The sequence below is a fragment of the Rhinolophus ferrumequinum genome, chromosome 17 (genome assembly GCF_004115265.2).
Source record: "Rhinolophus ferrumequinum isolate MPI-CBG mRhiFer1 chromosome 17, mRhiFer1_v1.p, whole genome shotgun sequence".
NCBI lineage: Eukaryota > Metazoa > Chordata > Mammalia > Chiroptera > Rhinolophidae > Rhinolophus > Rhinolophus ferrumequinum.
The window spans coordinates 15,479,241-15,503,979 of record NC_046300.1 but is presented as its reverse complement, the minus strand read 5'-3'; the positions used below and the strand labels follow the sequence as shown (position 1 = coordinate 15,503,979).

The window sequence follows — 24,739 nt, the reverse complement described above, 5'->3', positions numbered from 1 at the left end:
CTCAAAAACCTCTGCCTCACCTGTTCCTCTTCTCCTCCAATGGAGATTTCCACAGGCTAAGGCAGAGGCCATGGATGAGAGGTCACAAAAACAGAAGGGAATCTAGAACACAAAGCAAGTGGTTCTGGATAGAGCTCATCAGACATACAAGGGCCTTTAGGCTGACTTCTGAGGTCTGCTTTCCCATGCCCAAGCCTTTTATGATTTTATAAACCACAATAATAAGCTGTGGTAAAATAAGGCATAATGGTCCATTTGTATCCTGGGAGATAATGAGCTGGGATGTGAGGGAGGCTGCTGTGGGCTGCAGAGGAAGGAGAAGCAGGACAGGGACGGCCGGGACTGGGGCTTGCTTCCTGGGTGGAGGGTAGCTTGCTTATTGCCACCTGAATATCCCAGCTCTCCAGGGATAAATTATAGGACAAGTCAGCAACTTAAAGGGAGACAGGGGATGCCCTTAGAGAAACCAACTGGTTTGATTTTTATAGTTCTTATGTGGTTTTCTCCATCTCATCAGTGACATTAAGCCCTTCTCTTTCTCCTTCTCTCTCTCCAGCCAAAGGGGTTTCGGCGTTACTACAGCTCCCCCTTGCTCATTCACGAACAATTTGGATGCATTAAAGAAGTTATGCCCATTGGTGAGTGGGGACATTGATGGTTTGAGGTGGGTTTGGTTTTGAACGGCAATGTTAGCATTAATGGCTGCTGCTCTCCCAGGGCTGCAAAATCAGCGGGATGTGTTTGGGCATTTGTTTGTGGGTTGGTGCATTTAGTGGGGTTATGATTGTTTGTGTATTTTGCTGGAAGGGACACATAAGGTAGACCAAATTCTGTAGGAATATTCATCCTCTCCCTGATGGAGCTCAAAAAACACGCAAGTCCTGAAGGCTGCTCACATGCTACACCACCCATCAGCTGCGTGGTGGAGTGGAAACCTGAAAGGGGGTGTGGCAGACCTGAAAGACCTGATTTAAAGCCCAGCCTCCCCACTGACTAACTGTGTGTCTGAACAAGCTACTCAACCTGTCGGACCCTATAAAATGAGAACAACAATGGTCGCCTTTGATACTTGTTGTAAAAATAAAAATAAATTATAGACCAATGCTGAGAAGGAACTCCATGAATATCAGTTATTCCTTAATGAGGACAAAAATAATGCCTTCTATTTATAGCTATTTCTGGCTTGCATTTATCCTGTAACAATATCATTCAGTGTACTTCTATTTCTTTCTCTCTTTCTGAAAATCTCTACATCGATGTTTGCCTTTTGGCGGGGGTGGGGCAAATTTTATACACTAGAAAGCTTTGCATTAGAAACACATGAAGCCTGATAATGTCCAATTATTTCAAATATACTTGCTTCCTACTGCAAACTTGGTGTTTCAAGGCTTCACACGTGGGTGAGCCGAGCTCTTTAGGGGAAGTAAAGGTGATCTCTTGAAAGAACCTTGAAATTAGAGTCCTGGGGGTGGGTAAGCAAAGTGGAAAACCAATCCACCAGGAAGCCTTTGGGTGCAGAGAGTGCCGGGTGCAGTGGAGGGACCTGACAAATGGGCACATGTCGTGTGAAGCACATCTGTGAGGAAAGCTGACCACAAAAGCTCCATTTTCCCAGGGGTGTCTGCTGCTCAGAAACTGCTTCTCTGGTGCATGTGGTAAGTGATGCAAGATGCAACCCAGGAGATTTGATAGGTGGTTGGCTGCATTCCTGACAGTGAGTTGAGGAAACCTTTGTCTCAAATGAGCTTTCTCTTCCTTTGCAGCCTGTGGCAATAAGGTGGACCCTGTCTACGAGACCCTCCGCTTCGGCACCTCCCTGGCTCAGAGAACAAAGAAGAGCAGCTCCGGCAATGGCTCTGATTCACCTCACAGAACCTCTGTAAATGTCCTCTGCCTCCTTCAGTCCATAAGGGTGCTCTCAGGCAGGGCAGTGTGAGGGGTTCCACCTAAATGCATCATAAGGGTGGGTGTGTTGGGAGTCAGGCAGGTTCCAAAGGGAAACCCAAAGGGCTTAGGGGCACTAAATGTTAACCTTCTGTTGCCAACACCCAGTAATCATTTTTACTTTTTTCCTCAAAGGCCACACTTTTGGCTTCAGACTCCCTGATTCCCTCTTCCATGTCCTCCTTCTCCCTCACCCTCCCACCAATATTAGGTAACATGTCAGTGAACATAGAAAGATTTGACCCAAACAATGAGCAAAAACAAGGAGTCTCAGCTGTGTTCAGTTCTCCTTCCAGATACATCTGAGTTCAAGAACCCAGCCATTTCTCACGTGTTCTCAGTCCTTTCTCTCTATGGCGAGGTACACCCTTGGTTTCACACAAAAACTGCCCTCCAGAGGCACTTGACCTATGACTCAGTGAGCCTTCTCTCCACAGGACACTCATCACCCCAAGCACCTCTCCTGTTATACCTGATCTAAAGTGAGTGTACCATGCAGCTCTGTGACCTACTATTACTATCCTGCCTCTAGCGGTCCCAATCAGAATTTCTATAAATTCCCCAAGATGCCGCCCAACTCAACAGCTCATGTGGAAGGCCACCATCTCTCCTGCAAAAAGACAAAGACCTTCCAATTCACATTTCCAATTAAGATAGCTTGTACCCAGTTATTGGTTCCATTATTGCAGCTTCTGCTGGACTGGGGACTTCTGGGCAAGACACAGATGAGCCTCCAAGTGGTCTTCCCCAAAGGGTCCTCTCAACATCCAGTAATTAGGGTGGATTGTGGGAGAAGGGTGGGCAGACCCCTGGGAGAGGTCCTCAGGAACTGAGTTGAGGTAGCGTCCTCACTGGGTGTGGGTCAACACAAGATAACAGATTCTAGTCTGTGGTAGGTATGTAGGTCAGCTGGGTGAGTAGGTAGGTTTGTAGGTCCTCTGACTAGCACCACATGGTTATCCTAGAGGCCATCTTTAAACTCCCTGAAAGTCCTGCTCTTCCTACATTCCACTAACATCTGAGAGGGAAGAAACAAAAATAGTTCTTACTCTTTTTCTTTGCTCAATGTAAAATTGATGTCAATTAGTTCTTTCTTTTACTACTTAGTTAGCAAACATGAATTGAGTGCTTACAGTTTACTAGCACTGGAGGGGACACAAAAGAATTGGAAAATATGCCTCTTAACCATCAGAATTCACAACTTATTTCTGAAGACCAAACTGATGGAGAAGAAAGCTGAGGATGGTGGCTTATTTAGCATTTTTTAAATACAGTTTTATATGTCTTACCCTATCTTTATTAGGAAGAAGAACATAACACACGTGTTAAGGGTATGATAATAACTATGTCATGCAAGTGTTGAAGGATTTCACAGTAAAGATGAAAAGTATTTAGCTTTAGTAGACATTGCCTCAAAATGGTATAATTTGTGACACTTTAAGATATTTAATCCTGATGACCTCCCTAAAGACGCTATAAATCAAATTGGCAGTCCCAATGATGATGTTCATTCATTTACTGAAAGAAGGCTAGAAATAGTGCTAAATGTTATAAAAACATACAAAGTGCACATGGACAGGATTTATATTATATAAAAATACATTATTGCTGCAGGGGTTGGATGATAATAATAGTATCAGTAAAGTTCCCAGCACAGGACCTGGCATAACTGGTGCTCAGTAAGTGGAAGATGATGCTGTTTTATTTCATTAAGCATCTAGGCCTTAGCTAGGTTTTCTCTGACCTGGAGTTATGAACTTGAAAAAAGGTTGTAATCCATTTGGAAGGTAAATATATCTTTGAGAAGAGCCACCCTTTAACAGGGTCCATACTTGGCTCTGTAGGAAACCCCTGAGTCACTCAAGGGTTCTAGTCAGCCTGTCCCCTCTATCATGTCCTCCAGTCACTCCTTGGTTGGGGGTCTCCAGGAATGTGCTTTGGCTTGGTCTTCGTGTTCTACATGCTCTTCCTGGTTACCTTTCTCACATTCCTTTTGTCCAACCACCATGTCTAAGCTGATGCCTCCCCTAGAGGTTTCCCATCTTATCCTCTTTCCCAAGCTCCACACCCGTCCTACAGCTCTCTCAAAATGAGCATGTCTAAACTAATTCATGCTCCATTGCTGATTAGGTCCTGTAATTCAGAACTCAGAAATGTGTATCAAAAGTACTCTTCCTCTCTATCACCAATGCTAGAGGTTTGAACGCATCATCTGTCTTCCAAATTATTATAAAGGAATAACTGTGCAGCCCTCTTCCTTTTGAGTCTACTCTTAGCAGTATCTCCAGATTTATCATCTTTTAAAGAAAGACTCTTTTTCCTAATTAAAGACTCAATTTTCCTAATTAAAACACTCTGTTGACTAGCTTATGCCTAAAGGGCAATGCCCAAGCATTTTAGTGTGGCAAATGAGGCCTGTCTAAAGACCCTCCTTCCCCCAAACTCACCAAGCTCTTTAACATCTGCACACCTTAGAACATGCTGTTCCCCCCAGCTGAAATTCTTTAAGACCCAGCTTGGTTTTTACAAACACTGTGAAGAGTTCTCAGACTCCCCAAACACGGTGATTTGCTCCTCCCCAAGCCTCCAGGAATTTTTCTTTAAAAAAAAAACATTATTTCTTATACGATATAGGCTACTGCACTGTAATGATCTGCTTTTGCATCTCTTTCCTGATCTAGCTACTGAGCCGCTATAAATCAGGGCCTCATTTCTTATTCATTTAATACACCAAGGTCTGGTGCATAGGGGACACTCAAGAAATTCTTGAAGAATGAGGAAGAATTAACAAGGGAGTCTTGAAGACTGACCGCAGAACCCTCGCGGATCCAGCCAACACCTCATTTTCATGCCCTCAGCCCCAGGCACAGCTTGCCGGGTCCTCTCCAGTCACTGGGTCTTGCCCACCCCTCGTCTCTGCCTCCTTGCAAACAACATCTCTCTTCCTGGTCTGGGTTAGGTGCCCTTCCCTGGGCTCCCATAGCAGCCAGGTCATTAATCGTGTGATTTGAATATTGCTTGGTAATTTTTACTTTTTTTTTCCCCTCTCTCTCTTCTCCAGTCCCCTCCTCAACCAGCTTAGTCTTAAGCTGCTTAAATGCAAGGACTCTTCTCACTTCTATTTCCATTACTGAATGCCAATGATTCTCAAACTTTGGCTGGTATCAGAAATAACTGAAGAGCATTCTAAAATATGAAGGCCAAGACCATGTGCTACTTCAACAAGCCTGGAATCTGTGCGCTCTTCCAAATTATTATCTCTAGCTAATTATTATCTCTAGCTAATCCTGATACCTACCAAAGTTTGGGAACCTCTGATCAATACATTGTCAGTCCATTGTAGAGTGTCACTAAATATGTGGTGAATGAATGAATGAATGAACGAACATCCTTCTCAGTCAAAATCTCTGAACTTCTAAGAAGGACCTAAAGCCTGCCAGGCATTAAATCAGTGCTTCTCAATGTGTGGCCTCTGGATCAGCCGCAGCAGCATTCCCTGGGAACTTGTCAGAAAGGCAAATGTGTGTTTTCTTCTCAGACCCACAGAATCAGAAAACCTGAGGGGGAAGCCCAACAATCTGTGTTTTAACAAACCCTCCAGGTGATTCTGATGCACAGTAAAGTTTGAGAATCACTGAATTAAATAGAGGACTTAAGTTCATTTCCAAGAAACCAGCCCCTGCTGGCCCCTCCTCTTTCTCTTTCAGATTCTCTCTCACTAGCTCGCACTTGTTTTGCTCCCCCTCTGTGTGAACAGCTCTTGAATCACACATTTACAGTGGCCATCAGGCTGGACCTGAAGTCGGGAATAGAGATGCAAGAATGCTACCATGTCCCTAACCCCATGTACCATGTTATAGTTCCTTTCTCATCACAGTGAGGAGGGCCACTGCTGCCAAGTCGCTTCCCCCAAAGCCACATAGAGCTAGCTGGCTCTTAGCCTGCAGCCACCCCTTCCTTACAAGTCAAGACTTTTTGTAAATACAACCCAGCAATCCAAAAGAAAACTGCCAACAGCAATGGCAGAGCAGGCAGACCTGTCTCCTTTGAGCTGCATGCTGAACAGGCCTTTCTCACATCTATGGGGGGAGCCAATATATGCTCATCGTGCTCACAGCTCATGCATCTCCCATGCTTGTCTGAGGCCGGCATGGGTGGAAAGCAAACAGACAGCCAGCCAAGGGAGGCAAGAGCAGAAAGGAGGATTCCCCAGGGATGGCCCTGACCTGTCCGCATCAGCCCCAGATGGCTGTTCCTGCACTTCTGGGCTCTGCTGAACGCATGACGAGGAGACAGCGTCAGGAACACTCACAGCAGGCAATGAACATATCAGCCTCCACACTTTGGACTCATGCTAAGAAACAGCAAGACCATCAGGGAGATTTGCTTTCATGTCTAAAATAGCTTTGTTTCTAGCAACATCCGGACCCTACAGACTGGTTTTAGGGACAAAAAGCATAGTTTTCTGAATGTCAGAAAGGTGTTCGTTCATTACAGTCCACTCATGCTTCCTGCCCCTGGTGTCATCAGTAAATAGTTCTTGGAATTTTGTTCTGTGAAAGCATTGTTCTGAGACTCACAGGGAGACAAAAACAAATCAAATTGTGCTTAAATATCTGTCACTTTACCCTTTCCCCAGAGTCCAACTTGCCTCCATGGAAGAAAACAGAATCAATAGATTGGTACTTTAAAACGATTTTGCTTCCTTCCTGCAGGGTCAAATGATAATGAACTTCAGCCTGTTGCCATTCTTGCAGTCTCATGTCCTAATGCTAACATATTTCCACACAGCAAAGCTCGGTCCCGCAGGTTGATTTTCTTCCAGGGCTGTGGAGGCAATTTGCTTCACATTGTCGGGAAGTTGCTACCTGGCTTGTTCTAAATCGTTATGTTTCCTTTAATGGTCTTTCAAATGTTCTAAAATATAAAAGGTTTAATGGCTTTGGGAAGGCCTGCCGAAATTCAATTCAAAAACTTTTAGGCGTTGGTTGGCCAACATTATTCATAACAAGTTTATGAATAATCTTCAGTCTCATGAGATGAAATTAATAGAATAATAACTTTTGTTCAGAAGCAGTGAGGTTCAAAGGAGCAGGGTGAAAGTGACTTAGAGACCCTGTGACATTTTTTTTTTCATATTTCTGATGCATCATGAAAGTAAGAATGGCTGAAAAAAATAAAAACTTAAATTTTTTGTAATAAAAGTTAGTCTCTGGAGAGTGGTACTAAAGTGTTCTAGTGCTGACTAGGAGAGCTAGACAGGCAAACTTGTGCTTCTCTTGATAAGATATAAATAAAATGTTTTTAAAATGGGACTCTCCTTTGAGGCCCCCTAAATTCCTCTTGTAAAGTGGGTGGAGCCAGGCAGATACAAATGGGGCATCTGGCCCTTTGAAAGAGACCATTTGAAATCAGTGATATGCTAGTAAATGTTTAACTATCATCTGGGGCTGGACCCTAATTTGTAGCATTTACCAATTTCCATGGTGTCACTACTCCCACTGTGACCAATTTCAAGCTACCAACAGTGAGGACACTGAAGGCTCCCAGCAGCCCACATGAGTCACTCTAGCACAGCACTGGATGAAGCTTAGTGCTTAAGAGTGTGAGCTCTATAGACAAAACCTGAGGTTCGAACCCCGGGCCCTCTACTTAGCTGTGGGACCTCAAGTAGAGTTACTGATTCTGGGCTTCATGTTCCTATTGTAGGATTATTGTGAAGAATAAATGAGATGATGCATATAAAGTACTTCTATGATAAATGATCGGGAGCCATTACTAGAGTGCTGCTATTATTATTGTTGTTGTTGTTGTTGTTGTTCTGTAACCTAAGTAGAAGAACAACTATGACTTGTCTTATTTTTTAAAAAGGACAGAATAAGTATTTCAAAAACAATTGATTTTCGCAGCAATGGAAACAGCATTTAACTCGTACCTAAGTAATGCATCCCTCAATGATGCATCTTATTCTCTATAATTAATCTTTAAAACTCACCTATGGAAAAAGCTATAGTTTTATTGAAAGTTTTAAGTGACAGGAAATGGGCAGAAATTCTGATTTCTCTCTGTTGTCGCTTCCTGGGAAGAAACCTAACTGTGACCTGTGCATCTCATGCAACACTCATTGAGGACCTATCATGTGCCAAGGACTGAGACTGCCACTGACACCTGAAAAGGGGGACAGTGGCCACGAGGGAAAACACAGCCTCTCTGAAGTTAGCCAAACAGACAAGACAGCAGCGATTGGATTCTTAAGATAGTATCGTGATTCCACCTTAGTTCCTCTACTGACATCGAAATCTGTTCAGTTAGTCCACTGATATGACACTGCTCATTCCATGCTGTTCCCTCTTTTTTCCAAGACTTCAGATCTTGTGGAGGTTCCTGAAGAAACTGACGGGCCAGGAGGAGGGTACGACCTACGGAAACGCAGCAACAGCGGTGAGTGAGGGAATGGGGCATCAGGCACTGCCCCGCACAAAGGCCAATCACGTTAGTCGTGTGAGTCGGTGGGCGGGGAAAGTAGACTTCCAGTCCCCTGTTTCCTCCGCTGGCCCTGGAATTCAATCTGGGGAAGTGCTCAACATTCTGGAGAGAAACCGGGCAGAATTACTAGTGGATTTCAGTGATTTGACGATAACGGTCCCTGAGTTCTGTCTCCTGAATGGACTTAGTGATACTGGGGTTTAAGAGTCTTCTTGTTAATGTGTCACTTCCCCCACTGACTTACATGAGATTAGCAAACTATGCCACAGAGAAGGTACTCCATGCTGCACCTGAAGTCCTCAAACCAGGTGGGTGGTGGTGCCTCACACTTGACTCCTTCCCTGAAGAGATAACTAAGGCTCTGATATGTGCAATCGAGCCAAACATTTTTTATTATTATTTAATTTCCTAATAGCTTAAACTCGTGTTACAATAATTTCTAAACTATTGATTAAATGCTAACTGCATCCTGTTGCTTGTTAACATTAACAACAAACGGCCTCTGAAACCAGAGCTTAAGGAAACATAACCAGCACCTTCTGGATGCATCTCGCCGAGCCTCTCTGCTGCAAACAGCTGCTTCATCTCCACTCTTTATTCAAAACGTATTTACAAACCACTATCACCAGCAAAGGTATATAGATCACAAAGTGTGTCCGCAGGTCACTCCTAATCCCGCAAGGTTGCACGTCCTGACGTATGTCATTTATTCAGGCTGAGTGCATCATGGAGGGAGAAGCCATCCCTCCTGACTCTCACCCCAGATGTGAAGCATGGGGATGTGCCACCCTGGGTAGGTTTTCCACTTGCCTAGTTGCCCGGCCTTTTCCAGACTGGAAGCAGAAGTTCTGCATTCAATATCCCATAGCTGCTTTGTCAGCAGCAATCTTACAAGGTATCACTCCCACTTCTTGAGTTCTAGGAATCCATGTACCGGTATGTCCCTTCTCTAGTTGGGACTGTGCCTCTGAGTCCCAAGGCAGCATGTGCTTGCCTTCCCCCACAACTCTTCTTGCTAATTAAGCATCGGTATTCACCATGGCCCCCTTTGCCAAGACCATGACATCTCCTAAAGCACACTGCAAGGGTAAGGATTTTTTGGCATCACAGGGGGAAAACTGTCCTTTTAGATCTATGCAAACATTTACTGAGCACTTAGCAGTGCCATTAGAGAGACAAATTAAAGAGCGCCAACTGCCAGGGGACTCTCTCAGTGGGCAGTAACACAGCAGGACCGTCCCAGCCCAAGTCTGTCCAGCATTGAAGGTCCAGCAACTGAATTTGGTCAGCAGAATTTGGAGTTCTTGAGCATCTGAAGAACCAACTCACCAGAGACTGGTGTATAAAGCAGATAGGCCTGCATTTTAATGCTTCACGTCTGGTCAACTGCTCTGTCCCCTGAGTCTGACTTTACCTGCACCTTACCTGACGCTTTTCACCAGTGTGATGCCCTCCTCTTCCCTAATTGTGCTGGGCATATTTGGTCCTTGGTCCCTGCTTGCCCTGGACTTCACTTGGTGACTGTGTGGCCGTGAAGCAGTGACCTGGCTTTTCTCTGCCTCAATCCCCTCATCTCTAAAATAACACTGACCCCATAGGGTGTTGTGATATTAAATGAGATAATGAATGTAAATCCCATTCAGATGATTCTGAAACTCCACTTCCAGCACGAAGCTTCTTGTCTGCCCCAGACACCTGAAGCGTTCTGGATGTGACATCTGAGTATGGAATAGGCATCTTTAAGTTAACACTGGACTCTGGATTCCTTCACTCACCCACCAAAAACCAGCTCTTCCATGGTTGCCCCTGCTCAGTAAATAGGAAGTCCATTCTACTAATTGATCGGGCCAAACTTCTGGCATCAGCCTCGACAACCCCTTCTCATATCTCATCTGTCAGCAGATCTTATCTCCAGCTCTTCAAAATCATGCCCAGCCTGGGCCCTCCTCTTACCTCAGCTGCCGCAGCCATCCTGGTCCAGCTTATGGATGCAATTGCTCGCACATTCCTTTAGTAGTTAAGTTCTCTATTTGCCCTGGGGGTTTCTTTACTCAAAGTGATCTTCATAGGATTTTATAATGTGAAGAGCTATATTTAGGAATCATCAATATGAAGTATATTTGCTGTTAATGGAGTCATCATAAGGTCATCAAGTGTCAGATGCAACTTAGAGACTCACTAGTCCAAGTGTGGTTCCTCGACCAGCAGCCCGGGCACCACTTGAAGAGCCTGTTAGAAATGCAGACTCTCAGGCCATCCCGGAACAACTGCAGAATCAGAATTTGCTTATGAATCTGTGATACGAATTTTACTAAGTTCGAGAAGCAGGATTACAAGTCATAGAGTCCACCCCTCCCCCCAGTACACACACACACACACACACACACACACACACACAGGCACACACGCCACATACTGTATGATAAGGAAACTGAGGCACGGAGTAATACAGTCAGCCCCAAAGCTGATTATTTGCCATCTCTTTTATGTTAAAGGACACTTTCACAGCCTCATTCAAAGAAATCTGTTAAAAGACCTTAGCAAGCAATAAAGCTCTAAAAATCTTTGGAGATCTATTAGCTATTCCTTTGATCAGGAGTAGCTTTCTTTATAACACACCCTTGGAAGCTAGAGGGATTAATTATGCAGCAGTTTGCTTCAAAACATTTTCCTTTGATTGGATTTCATCCATCGTCCATGCGGTTTGAGAAACAACCCAGAGAAAACATTCTGCTTCTGGGGTCCCAGCTCCCACTAGTCTTCTCACTGCCATGGCAAGGAGGGTGCTGGCTTTTCAGAAGCAGCGCTTGGCTTCCCCCACGATTCTCCTTGCTAAATAAGCATCAGTGTTCACCATGGACCCCCTTGCCAAGCCCATGTTTCATTTATGTTCTAACAAATACACAGTGCACTCAGGTATTATTTCTGCCAGTGTGTCACATCAAATCTTTGAGGAACATTTCCAAAGCCACCTTAGAAGAGAGGACAATTCATGCTCATTTTTTTACTGCTAAGAATGTATTCTCTTCCATCTCTTTCATAGAAAATCTTAGGCAGCTCTGAGTGTTTCTGGCTGTTTTCAACATTGTTCCTGGAAGCATCAAAAATACGGATGGGGAGAGTTATCCGTTTTCACCTTTGGTTTAAATGCCAGAAACTTCACTAGAACCAAGATCATGAGCAAAGGGAGAAGTAACAACTAGGCTGCCTATTTCAGCTCGAAATGCCAAATAATTATGTTATTGACTAACTTCAATAATTGCATTTCAGTCTGACTGTATATGATCATAACTTTCCTGGAAGACAGGCAGAGGGAATGAAACGTAAGCAAGACAGATTCCTAGAAATATTCTTCAAAAATGGACAGGGTTAATCACATCCACTTGAGGATATTACGGAGCCCAATAGTACCTTACGTTGCACTAAAGCAAAGAAATTGCACCCAGAAGGAAAAATGCCAAGCTCAGATCTGGAAAACTTATCCTTGCCTTTAGCATGCACTGCTTCTAAATTTCAAATTTTGAGTTGTCACCAAAAAAAGGAAGCAAATGTTTTAATGGTTCTTTTGGCAGATGCCCCTGGTTCTGGTCCCCCTCAGTGGACAATTCCCACATTACAGATGCAAATATTTACGGTGTGTTTCTGCAACACACACTTAGCATCTTCAGTACCAAGAAAAATTATCAATGACCAAAATTCTGACTCAAAAAGTAATAGAGAACTTGAATTTGCTTCTAATCATAATAAAAACTGAATCAGTATTTCAAATTTTTGCACAATGAAAATACCAGGCCCAGACAACTTTATAAGTAAATTCTACCAAACATTTCAGGAATAAAGTATTTCCACATGATATAAGCTTTTTCAGGACAACAAAGAGTGGCAAGGAGGAAGGGCAACAGCATTCCCTTAGTTTCTGAGGCCAGTATAATACTAACCTCAAAACCAAACAAAGACGGCATGAGAAAGAAATATCACTGGCCACTCTTCCTCTGGAAAATAGACGCAGAAATCTCAAACAAAATCTTAGTAAGCTGAATCCAATAATGTATTTTTGAAAGGTAATGCATAATTACTCAGTTGGACTTGTTCCAGGGATGCAAATTTGCATCAATGTCAGGTAAGCCAGTAATATAACTGGATAAAGAAGAAAAACCAAATAATCATCTCATTAGAAAACAATGGTGGACATGGGCCTGGCAGAACTGCAGAGCGAAAAAGACAGACAGAATATGAAAAAGGAGCAGAGGAAAGTCCTTTGGGGTTGTGGCCAGAACTAAAACTTCTTTTTGCATCTGTGACATTAGAAAATATGTCTACGTAAAGGGCATATTCTTTGAATACTTGTCTTGGATGAAATCAACAACCAAGTTATTTTTAATAAGCATTTAAAACACCAAACATAAAAGGTGTACATGATATAATTTTAGTAAAATAGTTACCTTTCTTTATTCCTTTTCCCTCAAATCAGTGTCTTAGACTTGATTCTGAAAGGAATGGGTTTTAAAAATCATTTTTGCACTATTCCATTTCTGCTTGCAATCATATAGCTGAAAACACATTTGGGGTCACTTTAAATAATTTTTAGTGGAGTTCACAAAAATGATACACAGTTCGAACCAGATGCCTAATGGATATTCAACAAAAAGCTGAAATAATGTGAAATTACAAAATTGTAAAACCAGTCCAAACTAATCATTTTATATGCATCTTATGTCATCCCCCTTTTTAGCTCCAATCAAGAATTTTCCAGGAAGATTCTCTTTGCGTGTTTTCACTGAAATATTCAATGTTCTTTTAGAAGTACAGAGTTTTATAACTAAGGAATCAAGTATTTACACCAGGATTTCAGGTAATCACATAATACCAGAGAAAAGTTTTGCTGGCCTTGCTCATTTTAAACTCTTAAGTTGAGTGGCCAAATATTGAAGCAGACAAGGTCCGTGGGATCAGATTTGCATTTTCCACTTACTTGCAAACCAGAGCTCCTCCAATGACCGCTTACTGACTTCTTAGGGATAATGGAATTGCGTCCACACGCTCTGGAACTATTACCTGTGGAGAATTGATGTGTACTAAGCAACGGTACATTTACAAGGGCTCTTGTTCTGAAGTGTGTTTTCTACATCACAGTTATTGAGTCCATTTTAAGGACAAGGGAAGATTGTCAATGTACTAACTGAAATAGGTTATAGAGCTTTCTGTGGTGTGTTCCTCTTCCTCGACTGATAGATCCTCGATAATCTCAAGGGAGACCGAAGGGGAGAATAAAGCTGCAATGTGTCATTTGTAAATATCAAGTCATCTAACTGGTAGGTTAGTTTAGAAAGCATAACTGTATTGTATAAACTTGGACGCATTTGCCACATTTGTGTTTAAGGAGGATACACCTGTTGAGAATAAGGCCATGACGTTGGTCACTGGGGCAGACTTGGTTAATGAAAGTAGCTAAGGCAGGGCTCTCATACCCATCAGGGACCTCCCACCATTGTGTGTGGACAGTGAAAACTCCTGCCCATTTTGAGAAGCCGTGTTCTTTATCAAAAGCAACAGAGCGGCTACTTAAATGCAAAAGGAAGAGAATTATACATCCCAAGAACAAACTAAATCAGAAACACGATTTTATTTTTTATTCCAAGTAACAGCCTCAATGGGTTGATAATATGAGATCAAGGAAATATTTTGAAGTTTAAAACTAAAGCTCTAATCGGCAAACTAGAATATAGATACCATTAATAAACTAGAATCAACATATTGAAAATAGATAAAAGAATCTGGTATTTAGAAAAAGTAATTCAAATACAATTAAATTGGGCCATACCTCCCCTTCCATCCAATTAACAAAGCATTCAATACATTTAACAAAGATGAATGACGTGGTTTCTGCTCATGAGAAGAGCTCTGCCAAAGGAGACAAAGTTGTGAACACACAATTGCCAAGCATTCAAGAGGATGTGTGCTAGATGGAGGCATGTAGAGGGTGTGTGCAGGCAGAGACGGTGGTTCAGAATGCTGCATGGGGAGGCAGGGATGACGTGGAAAGCGACATGACAGCTGGGTCACTGAGGACAAGGAAAAGGCAGTGAGAAATGAAGTAGAAGCTACGGGACAGGGAATAAATAAAGCCACATTTTTCAGGCATGTTTACAAAATACAGTGACTGGATTCATAAAGCTCCCACTTTCTCTTGTCTCCTTCAGTGTTTACGTATCCAGAAAATGGCACTGACGACTTCAGAGACCAAGCAAAGAACATAAACCACCAGGTATTTATGGATGTCACACAAGGCAAACCAGACAGGGTCCTTAGATCATATTGCAGGTCACCATCCACGTGGGTCATGTATCAATGCAGTGGGTCCCAGGCCAGCATTTTTAGAGCATAGAATGCAGTAATGTAGCATGATTTGCCATAGAATAGATAACATGGAGTAAAATAGGAATATCTAATATAAAAGATATATCAAAGGTAAAAAAGATAAGTATTGTATTGTACACTTTTTGTTTCCATTATATTAGTGCCATAGAAGTTGGTATATACCCTATAGTGTGTAAATTATATAATTACATAATCTGTTACAATTATTTTATAGTATATAAGTATATAGTTATATATTTTATGTTCATTTATATAAAGAGTAGAACAGAACAGAATAGAATAGAATAGAGTAGAATAGAATAAAAATATATAGCATAAGGTACGTGAGCTTTGGATAGCAGAGTGAATCATAGATAAAAAAGATATGGTCCTGTGCAACTTTTGTTTATGTTTTATATATATATATATAAAACATATATATATACATGTATATAATATATTTATTATCATTATGCATTTTAAAATATTATACAATTATATATCATATAATATATATGCATATAATTGTATATTATGTATATATACATATATTACATATTATACAAATGTATGGAATGTATAATACCTAATTTACATGATACGTAATATTCCATAATTTTGTTATGTTACATAATTTTTAATTTACTGCATGTATTATAAAGTATAGACATTTATATAGTTACATTTATTTGGTTCACAATAATAGCTAGTATTTCTATAATACTTGTAAGACTTTTGTATAGTCTACAAATTAGGGACAATAGAATCTACCTCATGGGGCAATTGTGAGGTTTGAGTATGCTAATACATGTAACAGACTGCTATCAAAAATGGTAACTTTTATTATAATTATTGCAAGGTTTCAGTTAGATGATGATTCCATGATATAAACTAAATAAGCCTGATGCCCAAATCTACGTTTTTTTTCCACAATGTGAATGAACTAATTGCCAGATGAATATACCTGGTCCCCTGTGATATGCTAGATACCAAATTTTAGGCTAAGTAATGAAAAGTCAATATTAGGAAGTTGTTTACTTCAACTCACACACCACTCTTTGTATAGAGAGAATATTCTCATTCCTGGGGCTAACCCCATGTAACCTTTCATGAACAACTATATCAAAAAAAAAAAAGTGATTTGAAGAAAACTATAGTATCTCTGGCAAAGACTTCCACATGATTGTTTTCCAATGGTTTGCAATGAAATCAAACTCAGCTAAGAAATTAAAAATAAACCTGTGGTTGAAACACAGTGTTTAATAATGGTTAGATATTTTAACACTTAAGAGCCATACACTGGATTACATTGCTTTAATTCTCCATTTCCTTTTTTCTTTTTTTTTTCGCCCTGGCTTCTCTCCATTTCTTCTTCCTTCCTTCTCTCATTTTTCTTTTATTTTCTCTTTCAGGGACTTCTTTCCAAAGACCCATTACAGATGAACACCTACGTTGCCTTGTATAAATTTGTACCACAGGAGAATGAAGATTTGGAAATGAGGTAAAAACATGTTTTAAAGAAAAAGAAAAGAATGAATGAAAGAAAGAAAGAAATATTTTAAGTCTGTGTGTTTCCATGTGAAAAAAAAAATTCAATTTGTACTACCTTCTCATGCTTCAGAGCAGTGATTCTCGGGCTTTAGAGTGCATCAAATCACCTGCAGGGCTGGTTAACACATACGTTGCTGGAACCAATCCCTGGAGTGTCTGATTCAGCAGATCTGGGGTGGGGCTTGAGAATTTGCATTTCTAACTGGTCTACAGGTGGTTCTGATGCTGCTGATCTGGAGCCATGCTTTAAGAAGCACTGTTTCAGCACATCGTCTACAGAACTGCTAATGGGAGTTTTCATGCAAGTTGAGCATCAAATGCACTTGGCATCCTCGGATGTCTAATAAAAATCAAAAAATGTATTGAATACCCAAATTAACATTGATTGAAGACTCAAACTAAAACTGTTTGCTTCTCCTGCTGGAGACTGGTACCTCCTCCTGGCTCACACCCTGAGGTAGGACCCATCCCACTGATGGTAAATGACACAGGAGGAGGTTTAGGTGAGCTTTGGGATACTTAGGAAATCTGAACCTTTCTCTTGACCACAGTTTAGGTTCCTCATGTTTCAAGGGTAGTTAAGCTGGAGTCAATCCTGCATTCACATTTGTGTGATCTTAAGCAATTTAGAAATATCTCACTACACTGATTTCCTGATGCATAAAAGAATAATAATGACCTCTCCCCTCTCGGGTATTTGTGAGGATGAAATGAATAATGTTCATAAAGCCTACAGCACAGTGCCTGGCCATTACAAACAGTCAGTAACTGGTAGTTGTTACAATTTTTATAATATGGTGTTTACTGGCCTATCTCGAAGAAAAGGCTTTACTCCTTTCTTTGAGTCATCTCCCCAAAACATAAGTAATCCGAGGAAAAGGCATTGGTGTTTTCCAGTCCTAGCGCAAGATAGAAGGGGCTACTTTTCCAGTCAAATGGGCCCTTGGAGATTTGTTCTTTCCAAATATGATGAGAGTGGAAAGATAAATTAGCACTGAAAACTACTGAAATGTCAGAGCGTTAGTGAAATACCCTCCATCTAGGGGTGGACTCCACTTGTCTGAATGCCATGCAGGCTGAGTTACCAGTCACCAGTCATTCCCTTCAGATCATTTCCGGAAGGACTTGTCTCTCCACCCTGGGGCTACCTGGGCTTCTCCACATCCTCAGGCTTGTGATATTTCCCAGGCATGGCCCCTCTCACACTTGCTAGGATATGGTTCCCCACCTCAGTGAAATCTGCCTCTCCTCTTCCACTTTCCCCAAAACCCATTAAAAAGAGAGAGCTACCAAAAAAGTTCCAGTCAGACCCTCTTTTCCTGGTTCCATAGCCATTGGGTCAACTTCAGCAGCTCACTGCCCATCATGCTGCAGCCTCGATGGCAGATGTGTGTATCCTGCCAGAGTCTGGTATCTCCTCCTGGCTCACACCCAAGGGCAGCTGTGCTTCAGTATTCCTCTAGGGTCTGCTTCCAAGTGACTCTTGGGCCTGTCCAGAGCAGGGTTCAGGGTCTACACCACATCTCCTTCCATTTCTGCTTTTGTACATCTGAGTTTTCTCTATCATTGTGTAAGAATTGCCATGCTGAAGTCACTGGTTGGAATTGTAAATGCTACCTGAACAGTCTGGCATCCGTGCAGGAGGAGAAGGCGTTTACCAAGTGAAGCCCGAGTCGGTCAGAGATGTAACAAGCCTTGAAGGTTAGAGCCCACCTAGAATTCACTGGGGTGGTGCTCTGCCTTCAGCTGATGGGCCACAATTACCTCTCTGTTGACGAAGACAAGGGTGCCATGTACAGAGGATGCCAAAAATGAATACACACATTTTAAGAAAGAAAAAAAACTGTATTAAAATTGTAATACTCAAGATATACCGATAACAAAAGATGAATACAAGTCATGTGTATGTAATTTATTGGCAATCCCGGTATTTACTTTGCAATAAATACAGTATATTCTCCCTTCTTCAGATTATCATTTGGGAGTCTCAAATTTAAATTGTAACAATTACTTAGTGTGTGAGTCCCACCATTTTATATGAGAATTTTATATTGAAGTGATCAGGTGAAAAAAAAAAAATCCAGCTAAACATAGAATGTTATTGGGCTGCTGAGGAATGATGTCTAGCTGCCTGGTGGCCGTCGTAACTTTTTGTGCTTATTTTAGTCAGTTGCAGGCCATTAAAAGTCGAGTTGTCAGGCCCGCATCAAACGTTTACAGGCTGCTGCAAAGCACACAGGACTGTTCGTTCCCAGGAGTGAAGTGTCTGCATTACATAGACTGCGAGATTGGAGTGATAAATTGTACTTACATTTTTTTTTCTTTTGCCAAGAGATTGTAGGATCCCATTTTAAAAGCCAGGCACTTGATTTAGAATGTGTAAGGCCGTGCTTTGGGGATTTGGTGAAATTCCTTGAATGAGGAACTGGGACTTTGTGAATTATTGTTTTCTCCTTAAACCATAAGGTAGAAAAGAATCCCTTTTAACAAAATACCATTCTTATCCACCTGCATTCTGATCCAGGGGCGCCCGCTGGGCATTGTCTTCAGGAAAGAGAACAAAGAACGTGAGAGTACAGGGGGTGTTAGGAATGTGAGCTTGAGGGCAAAGAAGGCCCCACTGGCGAAACCAACCGTCAGAGATCAGAGCAGATGAATCACCGCTTCAGCAAGCATTTGTTACATACCTGCTTAGTAATCAGGAAAGATTTTCTGCCAACAGCCAGCAGTCCAGATCTCTCTATCGACTTCCAGATACACATCCCTACCTGCCTACTCTAGGAGTGCATGGCACGCAGCAGCTCCACAGTCCCTCCCACAAACCTGCTCCCCACGGTGAAGTCACCATCTGCCCAGGCTTCAAGCCAGCCACCAGAGGCTTCCCTTTGCCTTGTGCTCAAACGGTATTTACTGTTCAAGTCCTGCTGGTTGTCTTTGCCTCAAATCTACTGTAGCCATCCTAACCTTCACCTCTCTCCTGGGTTGGTATAGCAGGCCCTACCTGGACTCTGTGTTTCTACTCTTGCCTCCCACTCTTCCCTCCTCATCCATGTTGAGTGGAGAGGACTCTAAGGTGACAGGACGGTGTACTGGGGGTTGTCTACACTATGGAGTCAGATAAAATGGATTCAAATGCCAGCTACTCTACTTTCTAACAATAGAGCACATTACCTCACTTTCTGAACCTCCTTTTTCTTATCTGGAAAATAGGAATACAAGGCCTGCCCCGATAGGTTGGCTGTGATTAAATAAGATAACAATATCTGGTACAGAGTAGGAGCTTACTAATGTTAGGTCCAATCAGTTCTATTCATCCTCCAGAAGTAGATGCTTCCTTTACAGATTTGAGAAATGAGAGAAAGAGAATGATCATATCAACAAGGGTTCACTACATGTTTAAGAAAAAAAGTGTGGGCATCACTTGACATGGGTTTGAGTCCAAGTTAGGCCTCTTACTAGCTGTACGACCCCTCCCCTATGAAGCTCATCCGAGCCTTTGCTTGTTCTCTTGTAAAAGAACATAATCATTATGCCTGCTTTAGGTCTGCTCATGACAAATATATCTTTGCTTAAAACTATCCAGTGTCCTCCCAGTTCCCATGTGTAAAGACCAGAATATTTTCAGGGACCTCCCGAATCCATACGGTCTCATCCCTGATGACATCTCTACTTTGTGTTCTCACCTCTCTGCTCTACCCACAATAACCTCTTTCCTTCCGCAGAAGGACCCCACTACCACCTGCCAAGGGATTTTTCTTCCTGCAGTCTGCTCCTCCCTTCTCCCACCCTCCTATCCACCCAACACCACTATCATCACAACACACACTCACACACACACACACACACACACACACACACAATTCCAGTGATTATCATGAACACACTATATCCCAGCTCAGGTTTTGCTTTCTTGATGCAGCCTTTCCTGATACCCACAATCTGAGTTTTCTCTGTTATATACTTTCATGACGCCATGTTTCTTTCCTTTAAAGCACTTTTCTCAACTTAGATTTATGTATTTCTGGAATTCTTTGGTTCACCTTCCTGAGAACAAATCCATAATTGCTAACCTTGATATCTGTGTAGTACAGTTCTCGAAATATAGTAGATGCTTAATAGATATTTAATGAATGAACAAATGAATATTGTGGAGATGAAAGGAACTAATGCTGTGCCTGACATCTACAATTAGTGGGCACATCAAGTACATGATGATATAATGGAAACTGTAACAGAGGAAGCAAACCAAGCTCAGAGGGGTTAGCCAGGAACTGTTTCCTAGAGAAGCACCTTCTCCCCATGATGAAACTATTGGTCAAGAAGAAATTATAGAAAAGGAGACCAAATTAGCCCATGGTTGTATTCATAAAGAACAAAGGGTTTAAGACAATTTGCAAGAATCCCTGCTACGGTACCTCTTTACTGAGCACTCACTGTTGAGGGTGGAGGAATGAGCCGCAGAGATGAGAAGCCAGGTGCTGCCCCCTTATTCTTAAGGCGCTAAGTACTCCTCTTAGAAGTGCTGTGGTTCTCATTAGTCTCCAAATGCTGTCTAACGACAAAGGCTCCACACAGTCTGTTTTGCTACAGTTTCAGTGCAAAATAAACTTCCTTTGTAAATTCATTAACCGTTACCTTTCCAAACTTCAGGAGCTCACATCTCATGATAATGCCCTATCTTTCCACCGTCACGGGCAGAGATAGGAAAGAACAGGTAGCAGGACAGAAAAGAGCAATATCTGGGAGCCACATAGACCTGACCTTCCTTCCAGTTCTGATCCTCACTAGCTGCACCAATTTGAGCAAACTGATCTCATGGAGCCTCAGTTTTTTCAATCCTAGGGAGGATATTTCATTTAATATTTCATTTAACAAGATAATGTAAATGAAATGTGGAATTTCATGTCCTGTACAAAGCGAGGTGCACAGTATATTTTAGATACCTTCTCTTCAGAATTTGCATCCTTTCACAATATGTTTTATTTCCTAGTCTTCCGAGCAACCTCATTAACACTACCCTAAGGATATTTAGTAGAGAAAACACAAAGGCTCTCTTTGGCCTATGAGCACATCCAATGAGATTTTATCTAATTGGTTCAGAGGCAAGGAGGCTGTGATACTCTGTCCTTAATCTTCTAAGTAGGTTTTGCAGTTGCTGACATGACACGCCATAGGCATGGAATTTTACCACTGACATGAAGTATGTGAGGCCATCATGGGTGGGATCTCTAATTATTACTGATGATTTGCAGTCTGGAAGCATTAGAGAGCCACTCAGGTTCCTCTGAGTGTAATGAGCTTGTATAGTAAGTAGATGACCTTCTGTAATTAAGGGTCTCTAACAATTTCCACCAATAACCCTTATTACCAAGTTGTTTTTTAAAGAGTTTGGAAAATTACACTTTCTGGACTGCCAGCTTAATTCACAAGCAAGGCCCTTTACAACGCTACTTGACATGTAAATTGGAGAACCCCACTATAATCAGCACTGATATCATTATCATTATATACCACAGTGTGCATTCACATTGGCCATGTGTCAAATCATCCTCTTGGCCAAGTGGGTGAGTATGTGTGTGTGATGCACTTACATGTGCACATACACTCTCACACACTCACACTCAGAGCTCCATGACCACACAGTCACACACTCACACTCACATGCACACACACACATACTCATGCACACTCAAGTACACATTCATTCATACACACACACACACACACAATTATTAACAAGAACTTAATAATACACGCTTAGCTTTTTGAAGAAAGTAAATCCTGCCCTCCATATTAACAATATAACCAGTCCCATTATCCTCACTGTTTTGGGGTTCAGTAGTCTGCAAATAGTCTCAGAGCCATCATTTATTATTCATACCAAGACATCTTTTAAAAATCAATAAGACTAATTTTTTATGGCTTTTTGCTGAGTTGATGTATCATGTAAATAATCAGCAGATGTAAATAACTCCAAGTAAACACAAACCCATAAAACATCACAGAGAGACTGAAATATAGGATCAAGAGTAAATAAAAGAAAGAGTTCCGGTCAAGATGATGTACCAGGTAAATGCTGTGCTTACCTTCTCTCATGACCACATCAAATTACAACTAAACTACAAAGCAACCATCTTTAAGAATCACTTGAAGTCTAGCTGAACTGAAGCCTTACAACTAAGGACATACAGAAGAAGCCACCTTGAGACTGGTAGGAGGGGCAGAGATGCAGAACAGGCTGGTCCCACACCCGCATGTGACCATTAAAAATCGTAGGGATATCTCGGCTGAGGAGGTTGCCCACAAAGGAGCAAGGGGTCCCAAAGCCACACCAGGCACCCCAGCCAGGGTTCCAGTGCCAGGGAGTGAAGTCTCCATAATTTTTGGTTGTGAAAACCAGCAGAGATTGTGGCTGAGTGAGACAGAGGGCAGCTGGAGTCCCAGGCGTTCCTCTTAAAGGGACTGAGCATGGACTTACTCGCTTACAGAATTGCTGACTCTGAGATAGCACTGGGGCAGCAGCTGGAGAAGTGACAGGGACATATGGGGGAAACTGAGATGTCTGGCTTCAAGACAAGGGCTGGAGGGGCAGTTTTCTCCTAGACGGAGGAGCTGGTGGAGCCATTGTTTTTTTTGTTAAGCTCTCCCCTTTCCCAGCGTGCAGTCACAGGCAGCTGCCATATCTGAGTCTCCATCAGCCAGCTTAGCACAATTGGCTCAGCCCTGGTGATTCTGAGACCATGCCTCACCTAACTTTTGAGCCCACCCAAGCGACTTCCAGTGGCTTTAATACAAACCACCTGCCTTGGCTCATGCTACAGACTTTCCTAAAGTCTCTCAAAGGTTCACAAAACCCAAACAAGCAGCATCTGGCTTCTGCATGTCCCATATCTCAGTCTGAGCAGCGCCAATCCCAGCACTAAGGACAGCTGGCCTAGGTTCCCAGATTTCCCTCTCAAGGCACCTCCAAGCACAGAGCAGGTAGCAGCCATCTGCAAATTGCTCTGTGACTCATGCCAGGTGGCCCTGGGAAGGGCATAGACTTCAGCTGAATTTGGCCAGCAGCAGGTCTCCTAGGTGACCCTGAGTCTGGCATGCCCTGTGGCTAGCTTTGAACCAAGCTAGAATATCACCCAGCCTTATCCAAGGATGACACACCCAAAGGGCTGACTGAGCAGATACCAGAGCCCTGCTAAAGCAAATCCTTCTCCATAAGGTCAGTCCCTGCACAACAGCTCTGTCACTATAGTAAAAGCCAGTCCTCACAACCAATGAGCCCAAGGGTCAATTCATCCCATTGATGTACAAATAGCAACTAAGGCTCAACTACAATAGGAGGACATATACAACCCACACAAGGGACACACCTGGAACTCCTGGCTCTGGCGACCAAGGGACTGTGACACTGGGCCCGCCAGGACACCTACTACATAAGACCACTCTACTAAGACCAGGAGACATAGCAACCCTACCTATTACGTAGAAACAAACACATGGAGGCAGCCAAAATGGAGCAACAAAGAAACACATCTCAAATAAAAAAACAGAACAAAGCTCCAGAAAAAGAACTAAACAAAATGAAGACAAGCAATCCAACAAATGCAGAGTTCCAAAAACAGTTTATAAGGATGCTCAATGATATCAGGGGAAACATCAACAAAGAGATAGAAGACATAAAAATGGAGATAGAAAGCATAAAAAAGAACCAGTCAGAAATAAACAATACAATAACTGAAATGAAGAATACATTACAGGGTATCAACAGCAGATTAGGTGAAGCAGAGGATCGAATCAGTGATTTAGAAGATAAGGTAGCAGAAAAACCCAATCAGAATAGCAAAAAGAAAAAAGATTCCAAAAAAATGAGGACAGTTTAAGGAGCTTCTGGAACAACATAAAATATACTCACATTCACATTATAGGGGTACCAGAAGGAGAAGAAAAAGAGCAAGGAAATGAAAACCTATGTGAAGAAATAATGACTGGAAACTTCCCTAACCTGGTGAAGGAAATAGATATAGAAGCCCAAGAAGTGCAGAGTCCCAAACAAGATGAACCCAAAGAGGCCCACACCAAGACACACTATAATTAAAATACCAAAGGTTAAAAACAAAGAGAGAATCTTAAAAAAGCAGCAAAAGAAAAGCAATTAGTTACCTACAAGGGAGCTCCCATGAGACTGACAGCTGATTTCTCAACAGAAACTTTCCAGGCCAGAAGGGATTTGCACAAAATATTCAAAGTGATGAAAAGCAAGGACCTGCAACCAGGATTGCTCTATCCAGCAAAGCTTAGAATCCAAGAACAGATAAAAATCTTCCCAGACAAGAAAAAGCTAAAGGAGTTCATTACCACTAAACCAGTATTACAAGGAATCTTAGAGGGACTTCTTTAAGATGGA

At 42.1% G+C, this 24,739-nt stretch overlaps 1 protein-coding gene across 2 annotated transcripts in view; it reads left to right on the top strand.

Annotated features, from left to right (window-relative positions):
- The window catches only part of STAC (SH3 and cysteine rich domain), a 138,827-nt gene that overhangs the window by 84,844 nt on the left and 29,244 nt on the right, over positions 1-24,739 (top strand). For both annotated transcript variants that reach the window (XM_033131452.1, XM_033131451.1), the window contains exons 4-8: positions 557-638; positions 1,764-1,879; positions 8,307-8,385; positions 14,631-14,695; positions 16,200-16,288. In XM_033131452.1, the coding sequence (XP_032987343.1) occupies positions 557-638; positions 1,764-1,879; positions 8,307-8,385; positions 14,631-14,695; positions 16,200-16,288 (431 nt within the window). The remainder of the gene's footprint in view (positions 1-556; positions 639-1,763; positions 1,880-8,306; positions 8,386-14,630; positions 14,696-16,199; positions 16,289-24,739) is intronic.